Source organism: Callithrix jacchus, chromosome 14, assembly GCF_049354715.1.
Source record: "Callithrix jacchus isolate 240 chromosome 14, calJac240_pri, whole genome shotgun sequence".
NCBI classification, from domain to species: domain Eukaryota; kingdom Metazoa; phylum Chordata; class Mammalia; order Primates; family Cebidae; genus Callithrix; species Callithrix jacchus.
Window position 1 is genome coordinate 82,876,505 of NC_133515.1, and position 26,341 is coordinate 82,902,845.

At 38.8% G+C, this 26,341-nt stretch overlaps 1 protein-coding gene across 4 annotated transcripts in view; it reads right to left on the reverse strand.

The window, feature by feature from the left end:
* SPAST (spastin) overlaps positions 1 to 26,341 on the reverse strand; it is a 72,024-nt gene that overhangs the window by 33,330 nt on the left and 12,353 nt on the right. The window contains exons 2-7 of one of the 4 annotated variants that reach the window (XM_008980902.5): positions 20,985 to 21,068; positions 15,997 to 16,080; positions 12,722 to 12,817; positions 5,509 to 5,696; positions 4,799 to 4,932; positions 4,431 to 4,524 (exon numbers count right to left, since the gene is read on the reverse strand). In XM_008980902.5, coding sequence (XP_008979150.1) covers positions 4,431 to 4,524; positions 4,799 to 4,932; positions 5,509 to 5,696; positions 12,722 to 12,817; positions 15,997 to 16,080; positions 20,985 to 21,068 — 680 coding nt within the window. Of the gene's footprint in view, positions 1 to 4,430; positions 4,525 to 4,798; positions 4,933 to 5,508; positions 5,697 to 12,721; positions 12,818 to 15,996; positions 16,081 to 20,984; positions 21,072 to 26,341 lie in introns of all 4 variants that reach the window. The other 3 variants (XM_002757873.6, XM_035272862.3, XM_008980904.5) reach the window with 3 other exon arrangements.

Here is a 26,341-nt window from a genome sequence, read left to right on the forward strand (position 1 = left end):
ATGAAAGATAACATCATATTTATATAAACTGATGGAAATTTTTGGAATTTCAGCTACTTGGGAGGCTGAGACAGGAGGATTGCTGAAGCCTAGGAGTTTGAGGCCAGCATAGGGAACACAGCAAGATTGTCTCAATTTAATTAAAAAAAAGAGAGAAATTCATGGAAATTTTAGTAGACAGAGGAGAGCTTTTTAAAACCAGAAAACGGCCGGGCGCAGTGGCTCAAGCCTGTAACCCCAGCACTTTGGGAGGCCGAGGCGGGTGGAGACCATCCTGGTCAACATGGTGAAACCCCGTCTCTACTAAAACAATACAAAAAATAAGCTGAGCATGGTGGTGTGTGCCTGTAATCCCAGCTACTCAGGAGGCTGAGGCAGGAGAATTGCCTGAACCCAGGAGGCAGAGGTTGCGGTGAGCCGAGATCGCGCCATTGCACTCCAGCCTGGGTAACAAGAGCAAAACTCCATCTCAAAAATAAACAAACAAATGAATAAATAAATAATAAAACCAGAAAACAATCACATTCTTCTATAAATCTCAAAGAATCACATTTAAGCAGCAAAAGAACAAAGTAAGAAATATAAGCCTCAAAATGATAGACAAGCAGCACAGGATATGGAAGAGATAGATCTATGAAGTAAGGATAGAAGAATATATGCTTTCTTTGTAAAATACTTGAGAAAAATATTTCGACAGATCACTGTAGCATACTTTAAAATGTAGTCCTGCTTTTGGGTGAGGGGGCATGTTTTATTTTCTGCTGTATAGTTTGAGTTTTTTTCCAAGCATTAATATTTGCAACTTTATAAAATTGTTTAATGTTAAAATATAATTAAAAACATGGTCCTATGTGATTGAAGGGAGATGGAGAAGTTTTTCAATATCCCCTTCCAGGGCTATGGCTTCATGAATGAGCAAGAATTAAAGCACTTGTTTAAAGTAATTCTGAGAATAATCTAAATCAAGTGAGTATCTTTAGTATTACCTCCTTAAAACAAGTTTTAGTGTTAGATGACTAATTATGATTCTACGTTTCTGCAATGAAATAAAAATTCCAGTATATTCAAGAATGTCTGCCACCCACCTTCCTGATCTAACCTAACAATGTCTCTATTGTGTTCCATGCAAGCTCCCTACCATGGGGAATCAGGAATAAAGCTGATTTTTTTTTTTTTGCACAATGGAGGCATGTTATGGGATAAGTCTTACCCATTCACAGGCTTAGCATGATTCATTTTCTGAGTCTATTGTGAAGAGCTAAGCTAGGGCAATAATATCCCTTTCTTGGAAATCTGAACTAGAAGGAAAAAAATGTTCTATTTGGCAGGTGTTGTGATGTACAGACAAGTGTGTACCAGGATATGAACCTTGAGACTTGGCTACAGATCTTGCTCTTCCTTATGTCTCAATTTACTAAGTTTACTAAGGTTTCTGCCCCTCCTGAGGTCAGGTTATTCAACCTCATTTGAAGTAACTCTCAACTGCCATTTGTACGTTATTATAGCTTCCTAATTGCACACTATGTCACTACCATGAAAATATGCCTAAATTCAAATTCACATGTTACTTACTATTTTAGATATGTTCTCTACAGGCCTGGGTAAAGCAAAAGCTGAATGACTTTCCTAGCATAGCCTAAATATTTCCTTAGTATTACCTTCACAATTTTACATACATTTTCTACCCTAAAAAGCATGTCCCGTAATAAATGCTAAAACCCACATTTAAGAATTAGGTGGCAGCTACAGCACTGAAGAGGCAGTTCTAATTTTAGAAACATTTCCTAGGTCTACCACTTAACTGAAATCTTGAGCACATCACTTTAGTTCTTAGGACTAGTTTCTTTATCAATGAATGGACCAGATGACTGCTAAGATCCTTTTCAGATCTGTAATTATGTAAATTCTCCTTCAGCAAGCTTTTTTCCCCCCAATATTTAGTCTACAGCATTTATTACTCTTATATAACTCCAGCAAAATGTTAGCTCAACATGTAAGATATGTTTCCCAAAGTGTGACCTGAGGGGGTACATGATATAAATCCAGTTCACATAATGACAAATGTTATTGTAATAATTCTCTCATTATTTTATTGGGTATTAGCAAAAACCTAACTAGCATATCAAACCAGTGATTTTACGTACTTAGAATGAGTAATAAGTAAAATAGACTTGAAAAATATTCAGTAAGTTCTAGTACAGTTTGCACTCATTCACAAGTGATAAACACCATGAAGGTAGTATGTAAATGACTAGACTATGGAAAAATACAGCCATACAACTTTTGCGCATTCATTTAATAATGCACCTACCACCATGTGCCATACAACTGTATTTCCACTAGATGTTGTAGATAGGTCTGTTTAAGATTTTAATGTTAACAGTGAAATAACTGTGACCCAGATTTATTTTTTGCAATACTATTGGAACAGCACTAAATACAACATCTGTGAATTGAAAACATTCAAAACAGTGCTAAGTATGGAAAAACCAAATATTTATTATCAACTGCAAGATCACCTATATTCCTTAATGAGTTATAAAACCTGGGATAGAAGATTAGGTTCCTACCCATCATTTAATGGCTCTATCTACTTTGATGACTTAATATCCTTAAAAATAATTCTTGGCCGTGCGCAGTGGCTCAAGCCTATAATCCCAGCACTTTGGGAGGCCAAGGCGGGTGGATCACGAGGTCAAGAGATCGAGACCATCCTGGTCAACATCATGAAACCCCATCTCTACTAAAGATACAAAAAATTATCTGGGCATGGTGGCGCATGCCTGTAATCCCAGGTACTCGGGAGGCTGAGGCAGGAGAATTGCCTGAACCCAGGAGGCGGAGGTTGCGGTGAGCCGAGATTGCGCCATTGCACTCCAGCCTGGGTAACAAGAGTGAAACTCCGTCTCAAAAAAAAAAAATAATAATAATCCTTATAAAAATTGTTCTTCAGGCCAGATGCAGTGGCCCCTCCCTGTAATCCCAGCACTTTGAGAGGCCAAGGCAGGCAGATAACCTGAGGCTAGAAGTTTGAGACCAGTTTGACCAACATAGTGAAACCCTTTCTCTACTAAAAATACAAAAATTAGCTGGGTGTGGGGGTACACGCCTGTAGTCCCAGCTACTTGGGAGCCTGAGGCATGAGAATCACTTGAACCCAGAAGGAAGAGGTTGCAATGAGCCAAGACTGCACCATTGTACTACTCCAGCATGGGCAACAAGAACAAAACTCTGTCTCAAAAAGAAAAAATGTTCTTCAAACTTATAAAGAATTATTCTGCCTTAATTCCTCTTTTCTCCAGTACAATTTCTTTTTTAAAATAATCTTAGAAAAACTTTCCCATAAAGTACTTCTTATCAGTCTCACACTGGTATTTAGCCTTAGATGGAGTTTACCACACACTTTGGGCTGCATTCCCAAGCAATCCAACTCTGGGAAAACTCATTGTGTCAGGGGGTACTACCTCCCTCATTTCCTTCTCTTAATTTTATTTACTTTTATTTTTATTTTTGAGATAGAGTCTCGCTCCACCAACCAGGCTGGAGTACAGTGGTGCCATCTTGGCTCACTGCAACCTCCACCTCCTGGTTCAAGAGATTCTCCTGCCTCAGCCTCCCCAGTAGCTGGGACTACAAGTGTGCGCCACCACGCTAGGCTAATTTTTGTACTTCCTCTTAATTTTAAATCTCTCTCACCTTGGTATCAATATTTGGCTGGATATAGTGCCTCACTCTTGCAATTTCAACACTTCGGGAGACCGAGACAGTGGATCACTTGAAGTCAGGTGTTCAAGACGAGCCTGACCAATGTAGTGAAACCCCATCTCTACAAATATAGATATTTATATATAAATATTTATATATAAAATAGATATTTATATATAATATATAATTTATATGTTTTGGTATATATTATATATGTTTATAGTATATATTATATATATTATGTTTATAATATTATATATTATTTATACAATATATATACAATTTATACAATTTGTATATATATAAATAAATATACAAAAATTAGCCAGGCATAGTGGCGAATGCCTGTAATCCCAGCTACTCAGGAGGCTGAGGCAGGAGAAGTGCTTGAATCCTAGAGGCAGAGGTTGCAGAGAGCCAAGATCATGCCACGGCACTACAGCTTGGGCGACACAGTGAGTGAGCCTCCGTCTCCAATACAAAAACAAAATTACACCATATTACCCATTTTTCCTAAAAATATAAAAGGATTGGAAATTAGGAACTCATATCCATTTTCCTAGTCTATAACTTTTCAACATCAATTGTTAATGTTTTGTCTTCTTAAAAACATTAAATCTACTGTTACTTTATATGAATAGTATAGCCCAAATATTTCTTTACTACTACTACTATGGATTCAGTAATAGATGGTATTATAGAAAATGATAATATAAAGTTCTTACCTCAGGCCTCAGAGAAGGAAGAATAACGATTTCTTGCAATGCTTGCTTTGCCAAGTCTTGACCAGCTATATCATCAAATTTAACAGCTGTTCCACTAAGAAACAAGACCTCAGTTAGTTCTAAAATACAAATAGGACCCAGTTATTACAAGATAAAGCCTAAGACTTAAGACATACAGTTATTTTATGTAACTGTTAAACTATAGTTAAATCAGTAATAATTTTCTACATTTATAATAATTAAAAATTATCATAAAAATTATGTAAACCAGACAAAGTATTTATTATCTATTTCACTTATGACATGTTTTCTAGGTAAAACTGAAAAATAAAGAGTATAAAATAAAACATTTAGATGGCAAAACTTACTTGTCCACAATTTCATTCATTATAAGGTTAGCAAGGTTGCTGTCCACATTCCTAAAATTCTTCAAGTCTTTTTTCTTACGAGCAGTAGTTGTAGGGGTAGAAGGTTTATTTGTCCTATTTGTTTTTGGAGTACCCTTAAAGGATACAAAATTTTAATGTGAAAATACAACCTAATATTTACACTTTTCATAAATAAGTTAAAGTTCACAGGACTCAAGCTTTAAAAATAGAAAAAAAAAGGGTATAAAAATCCAGAAATTGTATATTTACCTGAAGATGCAACTTGTATTCACTAGAGAACTATATTTGGCATAATGTCAGTTACAGAGGATTTTTATCCAGAGATTTAGTTTTTACAAAATAAAAACAAATTTTAACCCATGTTAGAATAATGACAAAACTCTAGGTATGTTACTGTTACAAAACATTTACATAGATTAAAATAATTTTAAAACTAAATTTAAAATAAAATATATAGCATTACATAAAACAGATTGGGTAAGCAAAACCTAATATTAAAGGTCTAATGAGGCCCAAAAAAAGTTTTATGGCAAGTTGCCCTGTGGATTTTTTTAAAAATTAACTTTATGGAAACGTATCCATTCTCTAAAGTATTACAAAGTACCTACAATAAACTAAAGCAAGTGTAGTAACTTAAACATTTTTCTATTTGCAAAAACACAGCAATTAAAGTTACTATTCCAGAATACCTTATGAGTGGCAGGTGCAGGACCAGATCCCTGTTTCACTCCAGAAACCATGGATAAACCACTGCAACTAGGTGCTCTATGGTGGCCTGAAAGGCCTGAAGATCCAGTTTTCATAACTGTTTTTGAACGAGGCAGTGAATTACTAGTGTGTGTTAAGGGGTCTTTTCTTTTTGGAACAGCTCCACTTTCTGAAAGAAAAAAGTAAAACCACTGTGATTAGAAAATTGGGGCTGAACATAAAGACAAGCAAACATTTGTAAAACCAAGGTAATAATATATTTTTAAATTCAAAAATATTTCAAAATAAGATTTCAATGAGAACTTGTACCAGGGTCTTCATAGGGGTCATCACTGGGTAGATAGGAATATGATTATTAGGTTTTTCCCCTGATGTACATTTTAATTTTCTCTCTTTTTGAAACCTGTGGTCCAGACTGGAGGGTAGTGTCATGATCACAGCTCACTGTGGCCTTCATCTTCCTGGGCTCAAGTGATCCTCCCACCTCAACCTTCCAAGTAGCTGGAACAACAGTCATGCACCACCAGACTGGACTAATTAAAAAATTTTTTTTTGTAGAAACAGGGTGTCACTATGTTGCCTAGGCTGGCCTCAAACTCCTGGGTTTAGGTAATCCTCCCACCTTGGCCTCCCAAAGTACTGGGATTACAGGAGTGAGCCATTGCGCCTGTCCCTATTCTAATTTTCTTATTAAAAACAGTATTTGTGCCTGTAATCCCAGCTACTCGGGAGGCTGACGCAGGAAAATCACTTGAACCAGGGAGTTAGAGGTTGCAGTGAACTGTACCAGGCAACTGCATTCTAGCCTGGCAACAGAGAGACACTCCATCTCAAAAAACAAAACAAAACAAACAGTATTTGTAAGAAGAAATGACTTCACTTGGGGGAACAGGAAGATGATATAAAAAAGTTATGAAACAAATAAAGCTTCCAAATACTTAGGAAACAAACTGTAGTAAATGCATTAGGGATAGGGTGCCCAGAGGGGAAAAAAATAGCAAAACTATTTTAACTATAAATACCATGAAAGCCTGTTCCCATCAAGAGAGTCTTAAAAATTAATCAGCTGATCTTCCTTCAGGTTCAAAAAAAAGGAAAAAAAATTAATTAGCCAGGTGCAGTGGCTCACACCTGTAATCCCAGCACTTTGGGAGGCCAAGGTGGGCGGATCATGAGGTCAGGAGTTAAAGACCAGCCTGGCCAACATGGTGAAACTCCGTCTCTACTAAAAACACAGATTTAGCCGGGAGTGGTGGCAGGTGCCTGTAATCCCAGCTACTCACGAGGCTGAGGCAGGAGAATCTCTTGAACCCAGGAGGTGGAGGTTGCAGTGAGCTGAGACTATGCCACTGCACTCTAGACTGGGTGACAGAGCTGGACGCCATCTCAAAACAAAATATCAACTTTAGGCCAGGTGTGGTGGCTCATACCTGTAATCCCAGCATTTTGGAGGCTGACACAGGTGGATCACCTGAGGTCAGGAGTTCAAGACCAGTCTGGCCAACATGGTGAAACCCCATTTCCACTAAAAATATAAAAATTAGTTAGGCATGGTGGCACATGCCTGTAGTTCCAGCTAGCCGGGAAGTTGAGGTAGAAAAATCCGTTGCAGTGAGCCCTGATCACACCACTGCACTCCAGCCTAGGTGACAGAGAGGGACTCTATCTCAAAAGAGAATAATAATCAATTTTAATTGAAAGAGTATGAAGATGTACTTTTACATATGCCAAATATTATATGCACTGTACATATGTAAATGAACATTTATAGAACACCTCCAATTAAGTTAAAAAGGTTATTTGTCCAGTATTGCTCTACTACATATATTACAGGTTTTTAAATGTTTAAATCTCACCGCTCCTAAATATTTTTGTATACTACACATCAACATCAGTGTTTATTTACAATGTTTACTGTGAAAACAAATGTTAAATAAATCAGTCAGCAAGTAAGAGTGGCCAAAAAAACAGACAAAAGCTTCAAGTTTGCTTTTGTAATCAAATCTCTTAATACGGTTTAAGAAAACTAAAGACTAAATCCCAGCACCTTGGGAGGCTGAGGTGGGCGGATCCCAAGGTCAGAAGTTCGAGACCAGCCTGACCAACATGGTGAAACTCTGCCTGTACTAAAAATATAAAAATTAGCTGGGCATGGTGGCACGTGCCTGTAATCCCAGCTACCTAGGAGGCTGAGGCAGGAGAATTGCTTGAACCTGAGAGGTGAAGGTTGCAGTGAGCCGACATCACACCATTGCACTCCAGCCTGGGTGATAGAGTGAGATTCATTCTCAAAAAGCAAAACAGAGGCCGGGCGTGGTGGCTCATGCCTGTAATCCAAGCACTTTGGAGGCCAAGGCAGGCGGATCACCTGAGGTTGGGAGTTCAAGATCAGCCTGACCAACATGGCGAAACCCCGTCCTAAAAAAAAAAAAAAAAAAAAAAACTAAAAAAAAACCCATATTCAGGATACCTTAAAACAAGGTTCTGGAATAAATAAGACCTAATCATTGATAGCACAACAGGGTGATTACAGTCAATAAGAACTTAAGGCCAGGCTTGGTGACTCACGCCTGTAATCCCAGCATTTTGGGAGGCCAAGGCAGGCAGATCACAAGGTCAGGAGTTCGGACTAGCCTGGCCAACATGGTGATTTTCCATCTCTACTAAAAAATACAAAAATTAGCCAGGCATGATGGCATACATCTATAATCCTAGCTACTCAGGAAGCTGAGGCAGGAGAATTGCTTGAACCCAGGAGACGCAGGTTGCAGTGAGCTGAGATCGTGCCACTGCACTACAGCCTGGGCAATAGAGCGAAACTTCACCTCCAGAAAAAGCTATACCAGCCAGACACAGTGGCTCACACCTATAATCCCCGTATTTTGGGAGGCTAAGGTGGGAGAAATGCTTAGGCCCAGCAGTTTGAGACCAGCCTGGCCAACACGGTGAAGCCCCGTCTCTACAAAAAATACAAAAATTAGCTGGGCATGGTGGCGCTATAGTCCCAGCTAATTTCAGCTATATTCCAGCCTGGAGACAAAGTGAAACCCTATCTCAAAAAAATAAATATATAAATAAAGCATACAATTTGATGAGTTTGTAAAAACGTGTATAACTGTCAAATAGCCATTAAAATCAAGACAAAAAATGTTTCCATCATAGCTACAAGTTTACTTGTGTCCATTTGTATTCTACCTTCCTCACCACTCCTGGCCCCAGAAAACCATTCATCTGTTTTCTAACCCTACAGGAGTCACAAATTTAGTAATTTCTAAGGAGCTGGGTTCAAAGTCATTGAATCTTTCTTTTGCTATGTCTATTCTGCTCTTGAGGCTGTCTGTAAATTTTTAATTTCAGTAACTACACTTTTCAAATTTAGAATATTATTTTTATTGTCCAGTTTATATCAGCGACTTTGATTTCCTGTTTGATAGTTGATGCCATATTTTCTTTCAATTCTTTAAACATTTAATAATAGCTGCTTTGAAGTCTTTGCTAAATCCAACATCTGGGCCCATTCATAGTTTCTACTGATTGCTTTTATATATGTGTGAATAAGGGTTATACTTTACTTTTTCTTTGCCTGTCTATATTAATTTTGATTTGAAAATTGGACAATGTATAATAGAAAACACACTGTAGTAATAACTAGACTTTGGTATGACTATTTCCTAAGAGAGGTGACAGAGCTCATCCAAGGTTTCACATCAAGAATGTTCCAGAAGTGAACAACAGTAATAAACTATTAATAGTCTGAGTGATCTACCTGGATTCATTGTGTATCAAACATCAATGCTGTGTAAATTTAGCTATAAAGCCAATATGCCTTACCAACTGGAAAACAGAAAAGAACAGCTTATGGGTTGAATATCCCTTATCCGAAATGCTTGGGACCAGAACTGTGTAGGGTTTTTAAATTTGTTTGGATTTTGCAATGTTTGCATTATACTTATTGATTCAGCATCCTTAACCCAAAAATCCAAAATTCAGAATACTCCAACGAGTATTTCCTTTGAGCATCATGTCAGAGCTCAAAAAGTTTTGGATTTTTGGCCAGGCATGGTTGATGTCTGTAATCACAACACTTTGGGAGGCAGGGCGGGTGGATCACTTGAGGTCAGGAGTTTGAGACCAGCCTGACCAACATGGTAAAACCTTCTCTCTACTAAAAATATAAAAAATTAGTCGCGTGTGGTGGCAGGTGCCTGTAGTCCAAGACACTCAAGAGGCTGAAGTGGGAGAATCGCTTGAACCCACAGGGGCGGGCAGGGGGCTTCGGAGGTTGCAGTGAGCTGAGATTGCGCCACTGCACCCCAGCCTGAGTGACAGAAGAAGATTCCATCTCAAAAAAAGAAAAAATGTTTTAAATATTGGAGCATTTCGGATTTCAGGTTTCATAATAGGGATATTCAACTTGTACTAGGGATATGAAATAAGACAAATTTCAATTTTTTTCAAACAGGTCCCAGGAAGGGAATGTTGCTTTGGAGGGCAGAATGGGGTACACAGCAGAAAAACATGATGGGGTCTAGAATGTGAAATGAAGTAGAAGAGAATCAAGGTAACAAGGAAAGGAAAGACAGAACCAACTCTTCAGGGCTAGAGAATTTTTCTATTTATCCTAGTAGAATTGTTAGGATCTCAACTATATATTTTAGAAACTTTCTATGTGATGTATTCTTACATTTCTTTTTTTTTTTTTTTTTTCCAGTAAGTGCCTTCTGAAAATGTCAGTCTTCACAGCCATGCTAGAAGAAACAGGCAAAATACTTATATCTGTGCTTGAAATGGCATTTTAAATCAGACATAGGAAGGAATGGGAAGAGGAAAATTGCCACTAACTATACTTTAAGACCAAACCAACATTAGAAGTCCTTAAGGGAGGCGTGAAGTCACAAGGGAAAGAGTTGATGACCAACTATTTCTTCTGTCCATAGAAATCCTTTTACTTTATCTCTTCTCTAGTAAAACCTTATAAGTTTTGTATCACATATGAATAAAAAAGACAGTTGTTTTATAGCCTAACCTAAGGTTGTTCTGCTATAATCTGAACAAAGTAATATTTAATATAATTTAAGCCCTGCACATGAAACTATTGCTTAAAAAAAAAATCACCAATAAACCTAGCTGGACTGTCACAAACAAATATATGAAAAAATGCTCAATATCATTAATTATCAGAGAAATGCAAATCAAAACCACAACAAGGTATCTTAACCCCAGTTAGGATGGCTATTATCAAAAAGACAAAAAAAGTACCAAATGCTGGTGAGGATGTGGAGAAAGTGAACTCTTATACACTACTTTTAGGAATCTAAACTAGTAAAGCTACTATGAAGAAGAGTATAGAGGTTCCTCAAAAAAATACAAATAAAACTACCATATGACCCAGCAATCCCACTATTGGGAACTTATCCAAAGCAAAGAAAACCACTATATTGAAGAGACATCTATCCCCATGTTTACTGCAGCACTATTCACAACAGCCAATATACGGAATCGACCTAGGTGTCCAAGAACAGATGAATGAATAAAGAAAATGTTGTATATATGCACACAGAATATTATTTTTAAAAGGTTAATCTCATAGAAATAAAAAGTAGAACATCCCAGCGCACAGTGGCTCAGGCCTGTAATCCCAGCACTTTGGGAGGCCAAGACAGATCACAAAGTCAGGAGTTCAAGACCAGCCTGATCAATATGGTGAAACCCCATCTCTACTAAAAATACAAAAATTAGCCAAGCATGGTGGCAGATGCCTGTGGTCCAGCCTGGGTGACAGAGTGACATTCCATCTAAAAAAAAAAAAAAAACAAAAGTAGAACAGAGGATACTAGAGGCTGAGAAGGGTAGGCAAAAGGGAAGAAGGAATAGGATGGAATTTATTAATGGATGCAAAAGTATAGCTACACAGGAAGAATAAGTTCTAGTGTAGTATATGACTGCAGGATGACTATGGGTAACAGTATATCATTTCAAATAGCTGGAAAGAAAATACTGAATATTTCCAACACAAAGAATAATAAATGTTTGGAGTGATAGATATGATAATTACCTTGATCTAATCACTATATATTATATGTATCAAAACATCACTGTGTACCCCATGAACATGTACATTATCTGTCAACTGAAAAAAAGTTTTTATTATTTTTATACTTTAAGTTCTGGGATACATGTGCAGAATGTGCAGGTTTGTTACATAGGTCTACACATGCTATGGTGGTTTGCTGCATACATCACCCCAAAACGTTTTAATAAAAAACTAGCTCGGATGTCAGAGAACCTAAGAAATGGAGTGTCTGCCACCCAAAGAAAACAAAACAGAAAGATGTTTAATCTTCTGTAGAAGCTGATATCCAAAATTTATCAAGGACAGAGTTAGTCCATAGTAAATAATCTTGCAGTATTTCTCCTCATTATGTGAAGCTTCAAATTTCTTCTACCAAGTACTCAAAAACATTCACATATAGTATATGTGAATACTGATATGCAATAAAAATTGATACATAAAAAATTAAAATATGTCTTTTTTTTTTTTTTTTAGACGGGAGTTTCGCTCTTGTTACCCAGGCTGGAGTAAAATGGCGTGATCTTGGCTCACCGCAACCTCCTCCTTCTGGGTTCAGGCAATTCTCCTGCCTCTGCCTCCTGAGTAGCTGGGATTACAGGCACACACCACCATGCCCAGCTAATTTTTTGTATTTTTAGTAGAGATGGGGTTTCACCATGTTGACCAGGGTGGTCTCGATCCTTGACCTCGTGATCCACCCGCCTCAGCTTCCCAAAGTGCTGGGATTACAGGCGTGAGCCACCGCGCTCAGCCCTAAAATGTGTCTTAGAAAACACTATTTCATTAAAAAATTAGTATAGCTATCCATATAAAAGCACAAAAGCCACAAAAGAAACAAAAGAATATTTTAATCACTTATGGGAATGTATGCCTTCGTATTTTATAATCTGAAAAATTAGAGGTCGCAAAATATGCAAATAAAGCATGTTAGAATGACTATACCTGATTTGTTACATATTTATATACTATGAATGATAGGGGTACTATATTTTCTACATAGCCCTGAAAAAGCATGAACAATTAAATCTACCATTATAAAATCAAATCAACATTATCAGGTTAAGTGAAACTCTACTTTGCATGCAAGCTTTATTATTTTATGTTAGTTAACCTAAACCCACCTGACTGGAGATGTCCATTGCGGCATGCCAAGTTAGTATTGTCATTATAGACATCCGTTTGTGACTTGGAAAATGGCAAAACTGGTTGCATCTTCTCTATGCAACAGAGGGAGTAAAAAACAAAGAAAAAATAAGCAAAAAGAAAAAAAGATAATGAACAAATAAAATGTGCATGTGAAATGAAAAATTACTCAAGGTGTTATCAGATTGTTATATGATAAAAAGTTTTTGCATTTACATAAAATTATCTTTTAAAATACAATTAGTAAAAACTCAGTCATAAAAATAGCAGAAATTAACAAGTGAATGGCTATGTTCTAAATATGCCTATTCAGTTAGGTAACCTGAGGCAGTTAGATATCACTATCATCAACAGAAAATATTTACTGAATATCTAGTATGTCCAAATAAATCACTATTGGGAGAGTACCATGGAGATTATTGTTGGTCTTAGTCTTGCTCTGTCACCCAAGCTGGAGTACAATGGTGCCATCATGGCTCACTGTAACCCTCAACCCCTTGGGCTCAAGTTATCCTCCTGCTTCAGCCTCCTGAGTAGTTGACACTCCTCACTTTTAAAGTAACATCTTTCATAAACAGGCACATAGCATTTTTGAGGGTGAAAATAGACACCAACTTGAAAATATCCAAAATATTAAATCTTTAAATGACTAGCTTCATATTACATTACATATCATCTTTTGGTTCTCTAGTCCACTAACACAAATAAGAAAGTAAAAGTCACACTCAAAAAGAAGTCTCTAATTGATGAGATATTAATAATTCTACACTTGATCTTATCCAAAAGGCTGAGAAACAAGATATTAATACTTCTAATGTCCTATATAACTTCAAACAAAACATAAAAATCAATTCTTAGTCACTTTGAAAGATGTTACAAAATGCTCCATAATCAAATTTATTCTGTATGATCTGTATAATACTTTATATATACACTGAAAAGCTTTAAAGATAAAACATGAGGTTGCACTGAGCTGAGATCACGCCACTGCACTGCAGGCTGGGCAAGACAGAAAGACTCTGTCTCAAAAAATAATAACAATAATAATAAGGCTGAGTGCAGTGACTCAAACCTGTTAATCCCAGAACTTTGGGAGGCCGAGGTGGGCAGATCACGAGGTCAGAAGTTCGAGACCATCCTGGCTAACACAGTGAAACCGTCTCTGCTAAAAATAAACAGAACTGCCGGGCACGGTGGCTCACGCCTGTAATCCCAGCACTTTGGGAGGCCGAGGCGGGTGGATCATGAGGTCAAGAGATCGAGACCAACATGGTGAAACCCCGTCTCTACTAAAAATACAAAAAATTAGCTGGGCATGGTGGCGCGTGCCTGTAATCCAAGCTACTCAGGAGGCTGAGGCAGGAGAATTGCCTGAACCCAGGAGGTAGAGATTGTAGTGAGCCGAGATCGCGTCATTGCACTCCAGCCTGGGTAACAAGAGCGAAACTCCATCTCAAAAATTTACACAGAATTAGCCAGGTATGGTGGTTCATGACTGTAGTCCTAGTTACTCGGGAGGCTGAGGCAGGGCAATTGCTTACTCTGAAAGGTGGAGGTTGCAGTGAGCTGAGATCACCCCACTTAACTTCAACTTGGGTGACAGAGTGAGCCCCTCTGTCTCAAAAAATAAAAATAATAAAATAATATTATCTTCATATTACAAATTAGATAAAAAAGACTCAGACATGCAAAATAACTTACCCCAAGTCACAGGGCTACAAATAAACAAGGTTTGCCTGCTTACCAAATATCTACTATTTCTATCCACCAACATATGGTAGAGCCACTCATGTAGTGGGTTTTGTTCTGCTTTTGAGTAGTAGATTTCACTTAATAATGTATTTTTAAAATCTACACCATCAAACAGAAGACAAGGAAAAACTTCTATTACAGTTAATAAATGCTGAAAGAATGATAGAATTAAAATATCACTGGGCATCAGTCATAGTTAACTGCTGCTAACTTCGCAAGATGGAATAACTAATGATGAACACACACAAACACAACCACCTAGGAAGTAGGTCTTATTAAAAAATAAAAATCAACTTTCATTGTGATCAAGGCTCTGAGGAAAGAAGAACATGCTAAAAGTTACCACCAAAGATTCACATCACAAAAGACTGTAGGAAATACTACATAACGAAGACCTGGTTTCATCAACAAATAAATTGGAAGAAAATGAAGAACAGATGCACCTGTACATTAAAACAGACATAATATATGGATCTTTTAAAGCTCGTGATTCAAACAAATGATTAAAAACAGTAAAAAATTACTACATTTTGAGAAAATTAGAAATACAGAAACAGCGTTTTCGAGGGATGAGTTTTTTGGATAATGTTAAAAGAAATTTGGGGCCGGGTGCGGTGGCTCAAGCCTGTAATCCCAGCACTTTGGGAGGCCGAGGCGGGTGGATCACAAGGTCAAGATATCAAGACCATCCTGGTCAACATAGTGAAACCCCATCTCTACTAAAAATGCAAAAAATTAGCTGGGCATGGTGGCGCATGCCTGTAATCCCAGCTACTCAGGAGGCTGAGGCAGGAGAATTGCCTGAACCCAGGAGGTGGAGGTTGCGGTGAGCCAAGATTGCGCCATTGCACTCCAGCCTGGGTAACAAGAGCAAAACTCCGTCTCAAAAAAAAAAAAGAAATTTGGGATTACTTTTTAGGTGTGATAATGGTATTTCAGTGATTTTATTTTAGAGAGTCCTTATCTTTTAGAGGTATAAAATGAAATATTTATAAATTTAAAAAGTCAAGCATTCGTTTCAAAATAATATTAAGTCGCGGGACGGTGAGTTGGGATGTCAAGTGAAAAGCAGACTTCTGTAAAGGGCCAGACAGTAAATATTTTAGGTTTTAAGGGCAGTGTAGTCTCTGTATCAACTATTCAATTCTGTCATTGTAGCATGAAAGCCATTGATAATACCTAAAGAAAGGAATGGCTGTGTGCCAATGAAACCTTATTTATAATAATAGGCAGTGAGCTGGGTTGGCCCATCAGCTACAGTTTGCCAGCCCTTGCTATAAATAAATCAAAACCGACAGTGAGGTGATAATTATCAAAGCTGAGAGATGAATAATTAGAAGTTCATTATGCTCTTCTGTTTTTTGTATATGTTACACATTTTCTTTACATTAAAAAGTCTGGACCACATTTTCAATCACTGATCTATTTCCTTCTACAATTAAAGTTTCATTGAATATACATTTCCAATATATCTCACATCAAATTACACATTAATTGATACCTAGAAGTTGTAATCGGTCCTTGGCCATAACCAAATTAGTCATCATTTTAGCTTGAAGGCGTCTAGCTCTTTCACACTGTTCACCTGAAAGAAAAAAAGAATTAATTAAAATATCTACATTTCCCAACTAATATTATTTCAAGAAAAATTATCACCCCAACTACATTCATGGAGAGTCACAGTCTCTATATAGAAATTTAAAAAAATAAAATAAAATATGTACCCAAAAGAAAGAAAAAGAAGACATTTAAAAAATATTATCTTCAGGCCAGGTGTTGTGGCTCACTTCTGTAACCCCGGCACTTTGGGCAGCTGAAGCAGGAGGATCACTTCTGCTCAGGAGTTCAAGACCAGTCTGGGCACCTAGACAACATAATCAGACCTAGTCTCTACTTAAAAAAAAAAAAAAAAAGATTAGCCGAGCCTAGGAGGTTGAGGTGGGAGGATCACTTCAGCCCAGGAGGTGGATGTTGCAGTGAGAGGTGACCACATCACAGCACTCCAGCCTGGGCAATAGGCTGAGCCCCTGTCTCAAAAAATATATATAACAGCCACACAAAAAAAAATTAGTTACAGTTTCTCATGATGGCTTCCAACCTACTGTGGTATTTCATAGATTTCAGTTCTATTTCATAGAGTCTAAAACTTTTTTTTCCCACATTTTAAAATATTTGAAATTGGGATTTGTTTTACAACCAATGTTAACTTACTAATGCTATCCAACAGGCTGAGGTCATAACATAGGCTTTTCATTGCCCACGCATGCACAAATTTGGTCACAGATATTAATATTGTTGTTGTTGTTTTGAGATAGAGTCTTGCTCTGCCGCCAGGCTGGAGCACAGTAGGCAGTCTCAGCTTACTGCAACCTCCGCCTCCCGGGTTCGAGTGATTCTTCCGCCTGTCTCCCAAGTAGTTGGGAATACAGGCACATGCCAAATGCCTGGCTAATTTTTGTATTTTTTTTTTTTTTTTTTGAGACGGAGTCTTGCTCTGTCACCAGGCTGGAGTGCAGTGGCGCAATCTCAGCTCACTGCAACCTCCGCCTCCTGGGTTCAAGTGATTCTTCCGCCTCAGCTTCCCGAGAAGCTGGGACTACAGGCGCGTGCCACCACACCCGGCTAATTTTTGTATTTTTGTATTTTTAGTAGAGACGGGGTTTTACCGCGTTGGCCAGGATGGTCTCGATTTCTTGACCTCGTGATCTACATGCCTCGTCCTCCCAAAGTGCTGGGATAACAGGCGTGAGCCACCACGCACGGCTATTGTTGTTGTATCTATGTCTAAATAAGACTAAAACAGCCTCTTCAATAAGATTAAAATGCAAATTCTAAGTGATGAAAAGAACATGTATCATACTTTGATTAACTGTTTTTTCTCTTAGTGGTATAATACAAGGCATTTTTAATTCAATGAAATACTTATTTTCTTTTTTTTTTGAGATGGAGTTTAACTCTTGTTGCCCAGGCTGGAGTGCAATGGCGCAACCTCGTTCACTGCAATCTCCACCTCCCATGTTCAAGCAACTCTCCTGCCTCAGCCTCCTGAGTAGCTGGGATTACAGGCAGGTACCACCATGCCCAGCTAATTTTTGTATTTTTAGTAGAGATGGGGTTTCACCATGTTAGTTAGGCTGGTCTTGAACTCCTGACCTCAGGTGATCCACTAGCCTAGGCCTCCCAAAGTGCTCAGATTACAGTCGTGAGCCACCATGCCTGGCTTTCTTTCCTAGGAGACATGGTCTTACTTTGTTACCTAGGCTGGAGTACAATGGCATGATACCGCTCACTGCAGCCTCAACCTTCCAGGCTCAAACAATCCTCCCGCCTTAGCCCCACCAAGCAGCTAGAACTTACAGGCACATGCCAGCATGCAGGGCTAATTTTTTTATTTTTGTAGAGATGGTACTGCCATGCTTCTCAGGCTGATCTTGAACTCCTGGTCTGAAGCAATCCACCTGCCTCAGCCTCTCAAAGTGTTAGGATTATAGGCGGGAGCCACTGTGCTCAGCCCTACTTAAAAACAATTCATTTTTTCCTAACTTTTCTTCCATGTAACTTGAAACAGCAAATATATTTTGCATAAAATTGATAAAGTCATGCTCATCGTAGTCTCAAAGGTCCAACTTCCTATGTTTACCTGTTCTATTCTGCTTTCTTTTATACACAACAGTAGCTAGAGAAATAATCAAAATATAAAGAGGAGAGGAAAAAAGCAGGGTTGGACATATTGTAATTATTGGAGATTAGTTGATATAAGTAGTAAAGTCAGCCAGCCAGCCAACAGACATCTACTGGATGAATTGATTTATAGCCTAAATACTGTAATTTCTAATTCTGAATATATTTCTTTTTTTTTTTTTGAGACAGAGTTTTGCTCTTGCTGCCCAAGCTGGAGTGCAATGGTGCGATAGTGGCTCACCGCAACCTCCACCCCACAAGGTTGAAGCGATTCTCCTGCCTTCAGCCTCCTGAGTAGCTGGGATTACAGGCATGTGTCACCATGCCTGGCTAATGTATTTTGTTAGTAGAGATGGGGTTTCTCCATGTTGATCAGGTTGATCTCGAACTCCTGACCTCCAATGATTTGCCTACCTCAGCCTCCCAAAGTGCTGGGATTACAGGCATGAGCCACCGCGCCTGGCCTGAATATATTTCAACTATAAGCTGGAGTACTTTACTTATTTAATAGTCTTACATACTTCACAATAGGTTCTGAAGTCAGGCTGCCTCAGCTCAAATCCTAACTCTATACTTGCTAGCTATGAGACTTTAGGTAAATTCCTTAATTTCTCTGTATTTCAGGTTATTCAGCTGAAAAATAAGGATAACAACAGCAACTACAGAGCATGGGGTGGTAGCGAAAATGAAAAGAAATACTACATATGAAGCAATTACAATGATGCTTAGGCATACAGGAAGTGTACAATAAATGTTTTATATTATATATATATATACACACACATATAAATTTATTGTTGTTGTTGAGATGGAGATCTTGCTCTATTGCCCAGGCTGGTCTTGAATTCCTAGTCTCAAGCAATCCTCCTGCCTAGGCCTCCCACAGCACTGGGATTACAGGCCTGAGTCATTGTGCCTGGCCAATATATTTAAAGACAATATTAGACTCTAATTTTTAATTTGAGGTGATAGGAAAATAGAAATGAGTAATGACTGCTTTGGTTTTAAAATAAACGAAGAATTTGCCAGTTGCAGTGGCTAACGCCTGTAATCCCAACACTTTGGGAGGCTGTGAGGCAGGTGGATGACTTTGAAACCAGATTGGCCAACATAGTAAAACCCCGTCTCTACTGAAAATACAAAAAATTTAGCTAGGCGTGATGGTGCACACCTGTAATCCCAGCTAGTTGGGAGGCTGAGGCAGGAGATTTTCTTGAATCCAGGAGGCAGACGCTGCAATGAGCCAAGATCACACTACTATACTCCAGCCTGGGTGACAGAGCAAGACTCTGTCTCAAAAAAAAAAAGCCAAGAGTGAGTTCAGGTGCAGTGGCTCACGCCTGTAACCCCAGTACTGTGGGAGGATCACTTGAGGCAAGGGGTTCAAGACCAGCCTGGTCAACATAGCAAGACCCTTTTTCTATTGAAAAAACAAAAAACAAATTTAAAAACCCAGTGTGAATCAAAATAAGACATTTACAGCTCAAGAGTCTAAAATGCAGTCAAGAAGCATTACTTACAAGTGCAAAGGAAATCTGTGGATTAACCACTCTTTCCCTCCTTGACAATGAGGAAAGGGACAGATTTCAAAAATAGCGCATGGTGACTAAACACCAACAGTGACACCAACGAGGACACAAATAATATACTAGTTTTTGCCTAATGCTAGAAGTAATCAAGTTTGAGCATATCTGACTATAACTTCATTTTTAGAATAGGTAATAATGAATTAACTGTAAGTCTACAAATGTTAACAATAACATTAAAAAATTTACAAATACTTTTATTAAGATAAATACAATCTGGCTGGGTGCAGTGGCTCATGCCTGTAATCCCAGCACTTTGGAAAGCTGAGGCAGAAAGATCACTTGAGGCCAGAAGTTTGAGAACAGCCCTAGAAAAATAGTGAGACCCCCATCTCTATAAAAAAAAATTTTTTTTTAATTAGCTAAGTGTGGCCAGGCACGGTGGCTCACACCTGTAATCCCAGCACTTTGCGAAGCCAAGGTGGGAGGATCACTTGAGGTCAGGAGTTTGAGACCAGCCTGGCCAACATGGCAAAACCCCATCTCCACTAAAAATACAAAAAGTAGCTGGCGCAGTACAATGCGCCTGTAATCCCAGCTACTCGGGAGGCTCAGGCAGGAGAACTGCCTGAATCTGGGAAGCAGAGATTGCAGTGAGCTGAGATTGCACCACTGAACTCCAGCCTGGGCAACAGAGTGAGACTCCATCTCAAAAAATAATAATAATTAGCTAAGTGTGGTAGTGTGCACCTGTGGTTCAAGCTACTTGGGAAGCACAGGCAGAAGGATCACTAGAGCCCAGAAGTTTGAGGTTGCAGTGAGCTATGATCATATCACTGCACTCCAGCCTGGGTAACAAAGGCAAGACCCTGTCTCAAAAAAAAAAAAGAAAAAAAAAAGAAAGGAAGGAAGGAAGGGAAAGGGGAAGGGGAAAATGAAGGGGAAGAGGAAGGGGGAGGGGGGAGGGGAGGGAAGGGAGGAAGAAAGGAAGGAAAGGAAGAAAGGAAGGAAGGGAGGGGAAGGGGAAGGGAAAGGAAAGGAAAGGAAGAAATAAATAAAGAGATCTGAAATCTGGACAATTATGTGAATATATTATAATTTGGGATGGCTATCAACAAATAATCTCTTTTTTTTTTTTTTTTTAATTTAAAGACGAGGGTTCACCATGTTGGTCAGGCTAGTCTTGAACTCCCAACCTCAGGTGATCTGCCTGCCTTGGCCTCCAAAGTGCTTGGATTACAGGCATGAGCCACCACGCCCAGTCAAACAAATATAATCTTACCTTGTCCTGTAACTATGACAGCTATTCCTTTTTCCAGTTCTTCAATACCCTTCTTATACCATTCCACAGCTTGTTCCTTCTGTCCTGCTTTAAAATAAAAATAATTATTTGTATAGATCATGAATATGAAGAGTACACTAAACACTGCAAAGCATGCTGTTGATAGATAATACATAAAAAATAGGGTTGTAAACAAGTAAGTCTGAGAAACATTACTACATAACTTCTTAGTACTTTTCTCATAGTAATGTGTGTATTACAATGGCTCCAGGATGGGGAATATGGTCACAATGTTTATCAACATTTTAGGGCCGTGGGTCCTTTTTTTCTTATCTCATAGTATTGATCCTTATAACCACTAAAATGCTGTATTAAAGACATTTTATTTAGGAATTTTTAAGTATATATACTTTTGAAAAATACAAATATGATTTCAGTAACAACAAAACAAAAAGCAGTGTTCCATCTCATATTCAAATCTGATATAATGTGTTCATTGTTAGGTGCCTCCTCTCTAGAGTTTTTATTTAACAATTGATTGCATCATGAGAACTGGTATATTAGATTACACATGTAGCATTTAGCAACACATTTCTATTTTCTTTGAACTAAGCAACTAGTTTAAAACATTTAATTCCTAATGCAAGTTAAGCTTTAAAAGAATCTAAAAACTCAGCATAATCAAAAAGTATATAGAACAACTTCTGTAATCGTTATACTCAAATCACATTGTATTTGAAAATTTTTTGTTTTATTTCTATCATTTTTGACCATTTGTCTGAATGCAAATTTATTACTAGCTTTTCTATTACTTTTGACCATTTGTCTGAATGCAAATTAATTTCTTAGTCTGTTTTTTTTTTTTTTTTTTTGAGACAGAATCTCGCTCTGTCACCCAGGCTGGAGTGCAGTGGTACTCTCTCTGCTCACTGCTCCGCCTCCCAGGTTCAAGCAATTCTCGTGTTGCAGCCTCCAAAGTAGCTGAGATTACAGATGTGCACCACCACACCCAGCTAATTTTTGTATTTTTAGTACAGACAGGGTATTCACTATGTTGGCCAGGCTGATCTTGAATTCCTGACCTCGGGTATTCTACCCATCCTGGCCTCTCAAAGTGCTCAGATTACAGGTGTGAGCCACTTCACCCAGCTTTGTTTTTTTTTAAACAGAGTCTTGCTGTCACCCACACTGGAGTGCAGGGGCACAATCCTAGCTCACTGCACCCTTCAACTCCTTGGCTCAAGTGATTGATCCTCTTCCCTCGGTCTCCCAAGTAGCTAAGACTACAGGCATATGCCACCACATTTAGTTAATTTTGGGGTTTTTTTTTTTGGTAGAGATAGAGTCTTACCTGTTGCCCAGGCTGGTCTTGAACTCCTAGCACCTTGGCCTCCCAAAGTGCTAGGATTACAAGCTTGAGCGACCACACCTGGCCTCATGTCAAACAAAAATTTCCATGCCATTCCTTACTATTACTTAAAATTTCAAATTCAATATAATATGATGACTCTTGATAAAACAGATGAAGTCATATTATAAACACCACACAAAACGACTAAGAAATGCTGTCTCCTTAAGAGTATGTACTACCTATCACATTCTTCTGTTTCTTTATCCCGAAAATAAATCACTAACTAGATTCACCCCTTTAACAGGGGAATTTCTTACTTATTACAGAATTATCAGTATTTCATACTGTGCCTGATTCAGAGTAGGTGCTCAATAAGTACTTGATAATGACATGCAAAGAAAAGTTTATGAAGATCGGGCACTGTTGGCCCATGCCTGTAATCCCAGCACTTTGGGAGGCCAAGGCAGGAGGACTGCTTGAGACCAGCAGCTCAAGACCAGCTTGGGCAACATGGTGAGATTTTATCTCCACCAAAAAATTAAAAAATTAACCAGGATTAAGGGGTGCAAGTCTGTGGTCCCATCTACCTGGGAGACTGAGAAGAGAGATCACTTGAGCTGGAGAGGTGAAGGCTGAAGTGATTGCACCAGTGCATTTTAACCTGAGCAACAAAGCAAGACCCTGTCTCAAAAAAAAAAAAAAAAAAAAAAGGGAAGAAAAATAAATTATTAAGAGTTTGTTATAAATTAACTAAAATTATTTGGATGCTCACCTTCCTGTTTTCCACAAATAAAATACCTATTTACATGTATTTTTACTGTTTTTAATTGGAAAAAGGGAAAATTACAGAAAACAGTATAATAGCATTTGTACTGACTGGCAAAAATAGTGATAACAATGTCATATTTGGTTTAAAATTTTAAAAACAAGGTGAGTAAACTGTAACAGATAAAACCGTAAGTTCCTTTTTTAGTGCCTATTCCCAATCCCATGCTCCTCCTCTTCTAAAAAACGTCTACCAAGAATTCAGTGCATGGCCAGGTGCAGTGGCTCATGCCTGCAATCCCAGCACTTTGGGAGGCCGAGGCGGGCAGATTACAAGGTCAAGAGATAGAGACCATCCTGGCCAACATGGTGAAACCCCAACTCTACTAAAAATACAAAAATTAGCCAGGTGTGGTGGCACGCACCTGCAGTCCCAGCTGCTCGGGAGGCTAAGGCAGGAGAATCGCTTGAACCCAGGAGGTGGAGGTTGCAGTGAGCTGAGATTGTGCCACTGCACTCCATCTCAAAAAATAAAAAAAAATAAAAAAATTCAGTGCATATCTTTCTAGTACGTTTTTATCGTCCTTATCTAAATTAGTGTGATTTTTTAAAATTTACATTTCTTTTGAGATCTAGCTATGCTGCTATATATAGATCTACTTCATTCATTTTGACTTCGCTACAGTAACCTGTATCATTCAGTGATTTATAATTTATTCAACTATGTCTTATTTTCTTTTTTTGGAGACAGTCTTACTCTATTGCCCAGGCTGGAGTGCAGTGGCATGATCTCAGCTCACCGGCAACCTCCACTTCCCAGGCTCAAGTGATTCTTGTACCTTAGCCTCCAGAGTAGCTGGGATTACAATAGGTGTCTGCCACCACACCTGCCTAATTTTTGTATTTTTAGGAGAGACAGGGTTTCACCATGTTGGCCAGGCTGGACTCAAACTCCCAACCTCAGGTGATCCTCCTGCCTTGGCCGGTTGCTGGGATTACAAGCATGAGCCGCCACACGCAGCCTCAACCATTTTTTCGATTATTAAAAGATACTGAGATTGTTTCCAGTTTTTCAGTATTTCGAACAATGCTGTAACCTTCCTTTTTTTTGGAACAGAGTTTCACTATTGTTACCCAGGCTGGAGTGCAATGGTGCAATCTCAGCTCACCACAACCTCTGCTCACCACAACCTCTGCCTCCTGGGTTCAGGCAATTCTCCTGCCTCAGCCTCCCGAGTAGCTGGGACAACAGGCACACGCCACCATGCCCAGCTAATTTTTTGTATTTTTAGTAGAGACGGGGTTTCACCATGTTGACCAGGATGGTCTTGATCTCTTGACCTCGTGATCCACCCACTTTGGCCTCCCAAAGTGCTGGGATTACAAGTGAGAGCCACTGCGCCCGACAAAATGCTGTAACCTTCTTATACCAGTACCCTAATGCATACCTGCCAGTTTAAGATATATGCTTAAGAAATAAAAGTGATGAGTCATAGTTTGTCACACTTTCACTATTTGCCAGAAATCAACAAAGTGCTTTTTAAGATTGCTTATTCCGGCTGGGTATGGTGGCTCATGATTATAATCTCAGCACTTTGGGAGACCAAGGTGGGTGAATCACCTGAGGTCAGGAGTTCAAGATCAGCCCAGAAAACATGGTTAAACTCCATATCTACTTAAAATACAAAAATTAGCCGGACATGGTGGCATATGGCTATAGTTGAACTACTCAGGAGGCCAGAGAATCGCTCAAACCTGGGAGGCAGAGGTCACAGTGAGCAGAGATTGTGCCACTGCATCCAGCCTGCTCAAAAGAGAATGACTTCATCTCTATCTCTCTCTCTATATATATATATAGTAGGCAAAGAGTAAAATATAAATTTGGCCAAAAATTTGAGACATAAATGGCAAACAAGTGTATGAAAAGATGCTCAACATCATTAGCTGTTAGGCAAGTACAAATTAAAACCACAAGATACAACAATGCACCTAATTTTGAAAAACAAAAAACAAAAGAACACGAAAATACCAAAATATGGCCAGGTGTGGTGGCTCATGCCTGTAATTCACACACTTTAGGAGGCCAAGGAGGGTGGATCATGAGGTCAGGAGATTGAGACCATCCTGGCTAACATGGTGAAACCCCATCTCTACTAAAAATATGAAAAATTAGCTGGTTAGCCGGGCATGGTGGCATGCACCCGTAGTCTCAGCTACTTGGAAGGCTGAGGCAGGAGAATCACTTGAACCCGGGAGTAGAAGGGGTTGCAGTGAGCCAAGATAACACCACTGCACTCCAGCCTGGGCAACAGAGTGAGACAGAAGAAAGAAAGAAAAGAAAAGAAAATACCAAAATATTACAAGAGAAAAAGTAATGGACATTTCATGTATTTGCTGGTAGGGAATAAAATAGTACCCAGTTGGAAAAAGAGTTTGGTAGTTTCTTAAGACATTAAACATATATTTATCTTATAAGTCAACAATCTCTCCTTCTACTTATTTACACAAGAGAAATGAAAACTTCTAAGACCTGTACATGAATTTACAGTGTCTTTATGCACAAGAGTTAAAAACAGGAGGCCAGGCATGGTGACTCTTGGCTGTAATCCCAGCACTTTGGGAGTCTGAGGCAGGTGGATCACTTGAAGTCAGAAGTTACACCAGCCTGACCAAAATGGTGAAACCCCATCTCCACTAAAAATACAAAAATTAGCTGGGTGTGGCGGCAGATGCCTGTAATCACAGCTACTCAGGAGGCTGAAGCAGGGAGACTCACTTGAACCTGGGAGGCAGAGGTTGCAGTGAGCTGCAACTGTGCCACTGCACTCCAGCCTGGGCAACAGAGCAAGACTCCATCTCAAAAAAATTTAAATAAAAAATAAACGAACAGCAGAAAACAACCCAAATCATTTAGTTACTGGGGTAACAAATTGTGGTACCTGTATGGTTAGAACTTAAATGTGAATTTGGATAAGAAGCCCTGCAATTCAAAAAGGGTAAAACTTGACCCTCAAAGCGGAGAAACAGGCCAGGCACGGTGGCTCACACCTGTAATCCCAGCACTTTCAGAGGCTGAGGCAGGTGGATCACTTAAGGTCCAGAGTCCATTCAAGACCAGCCTGCCCAACATGGCAAAACTCTGTCTCTACTAAAAATACAAAAATTAGCCAGGCAAGGTGGCGTGTGCCTGTAATCCCAGCTACTTGGGAGACTGGGGCAGGAGAATCGCTTGAACCCAGGA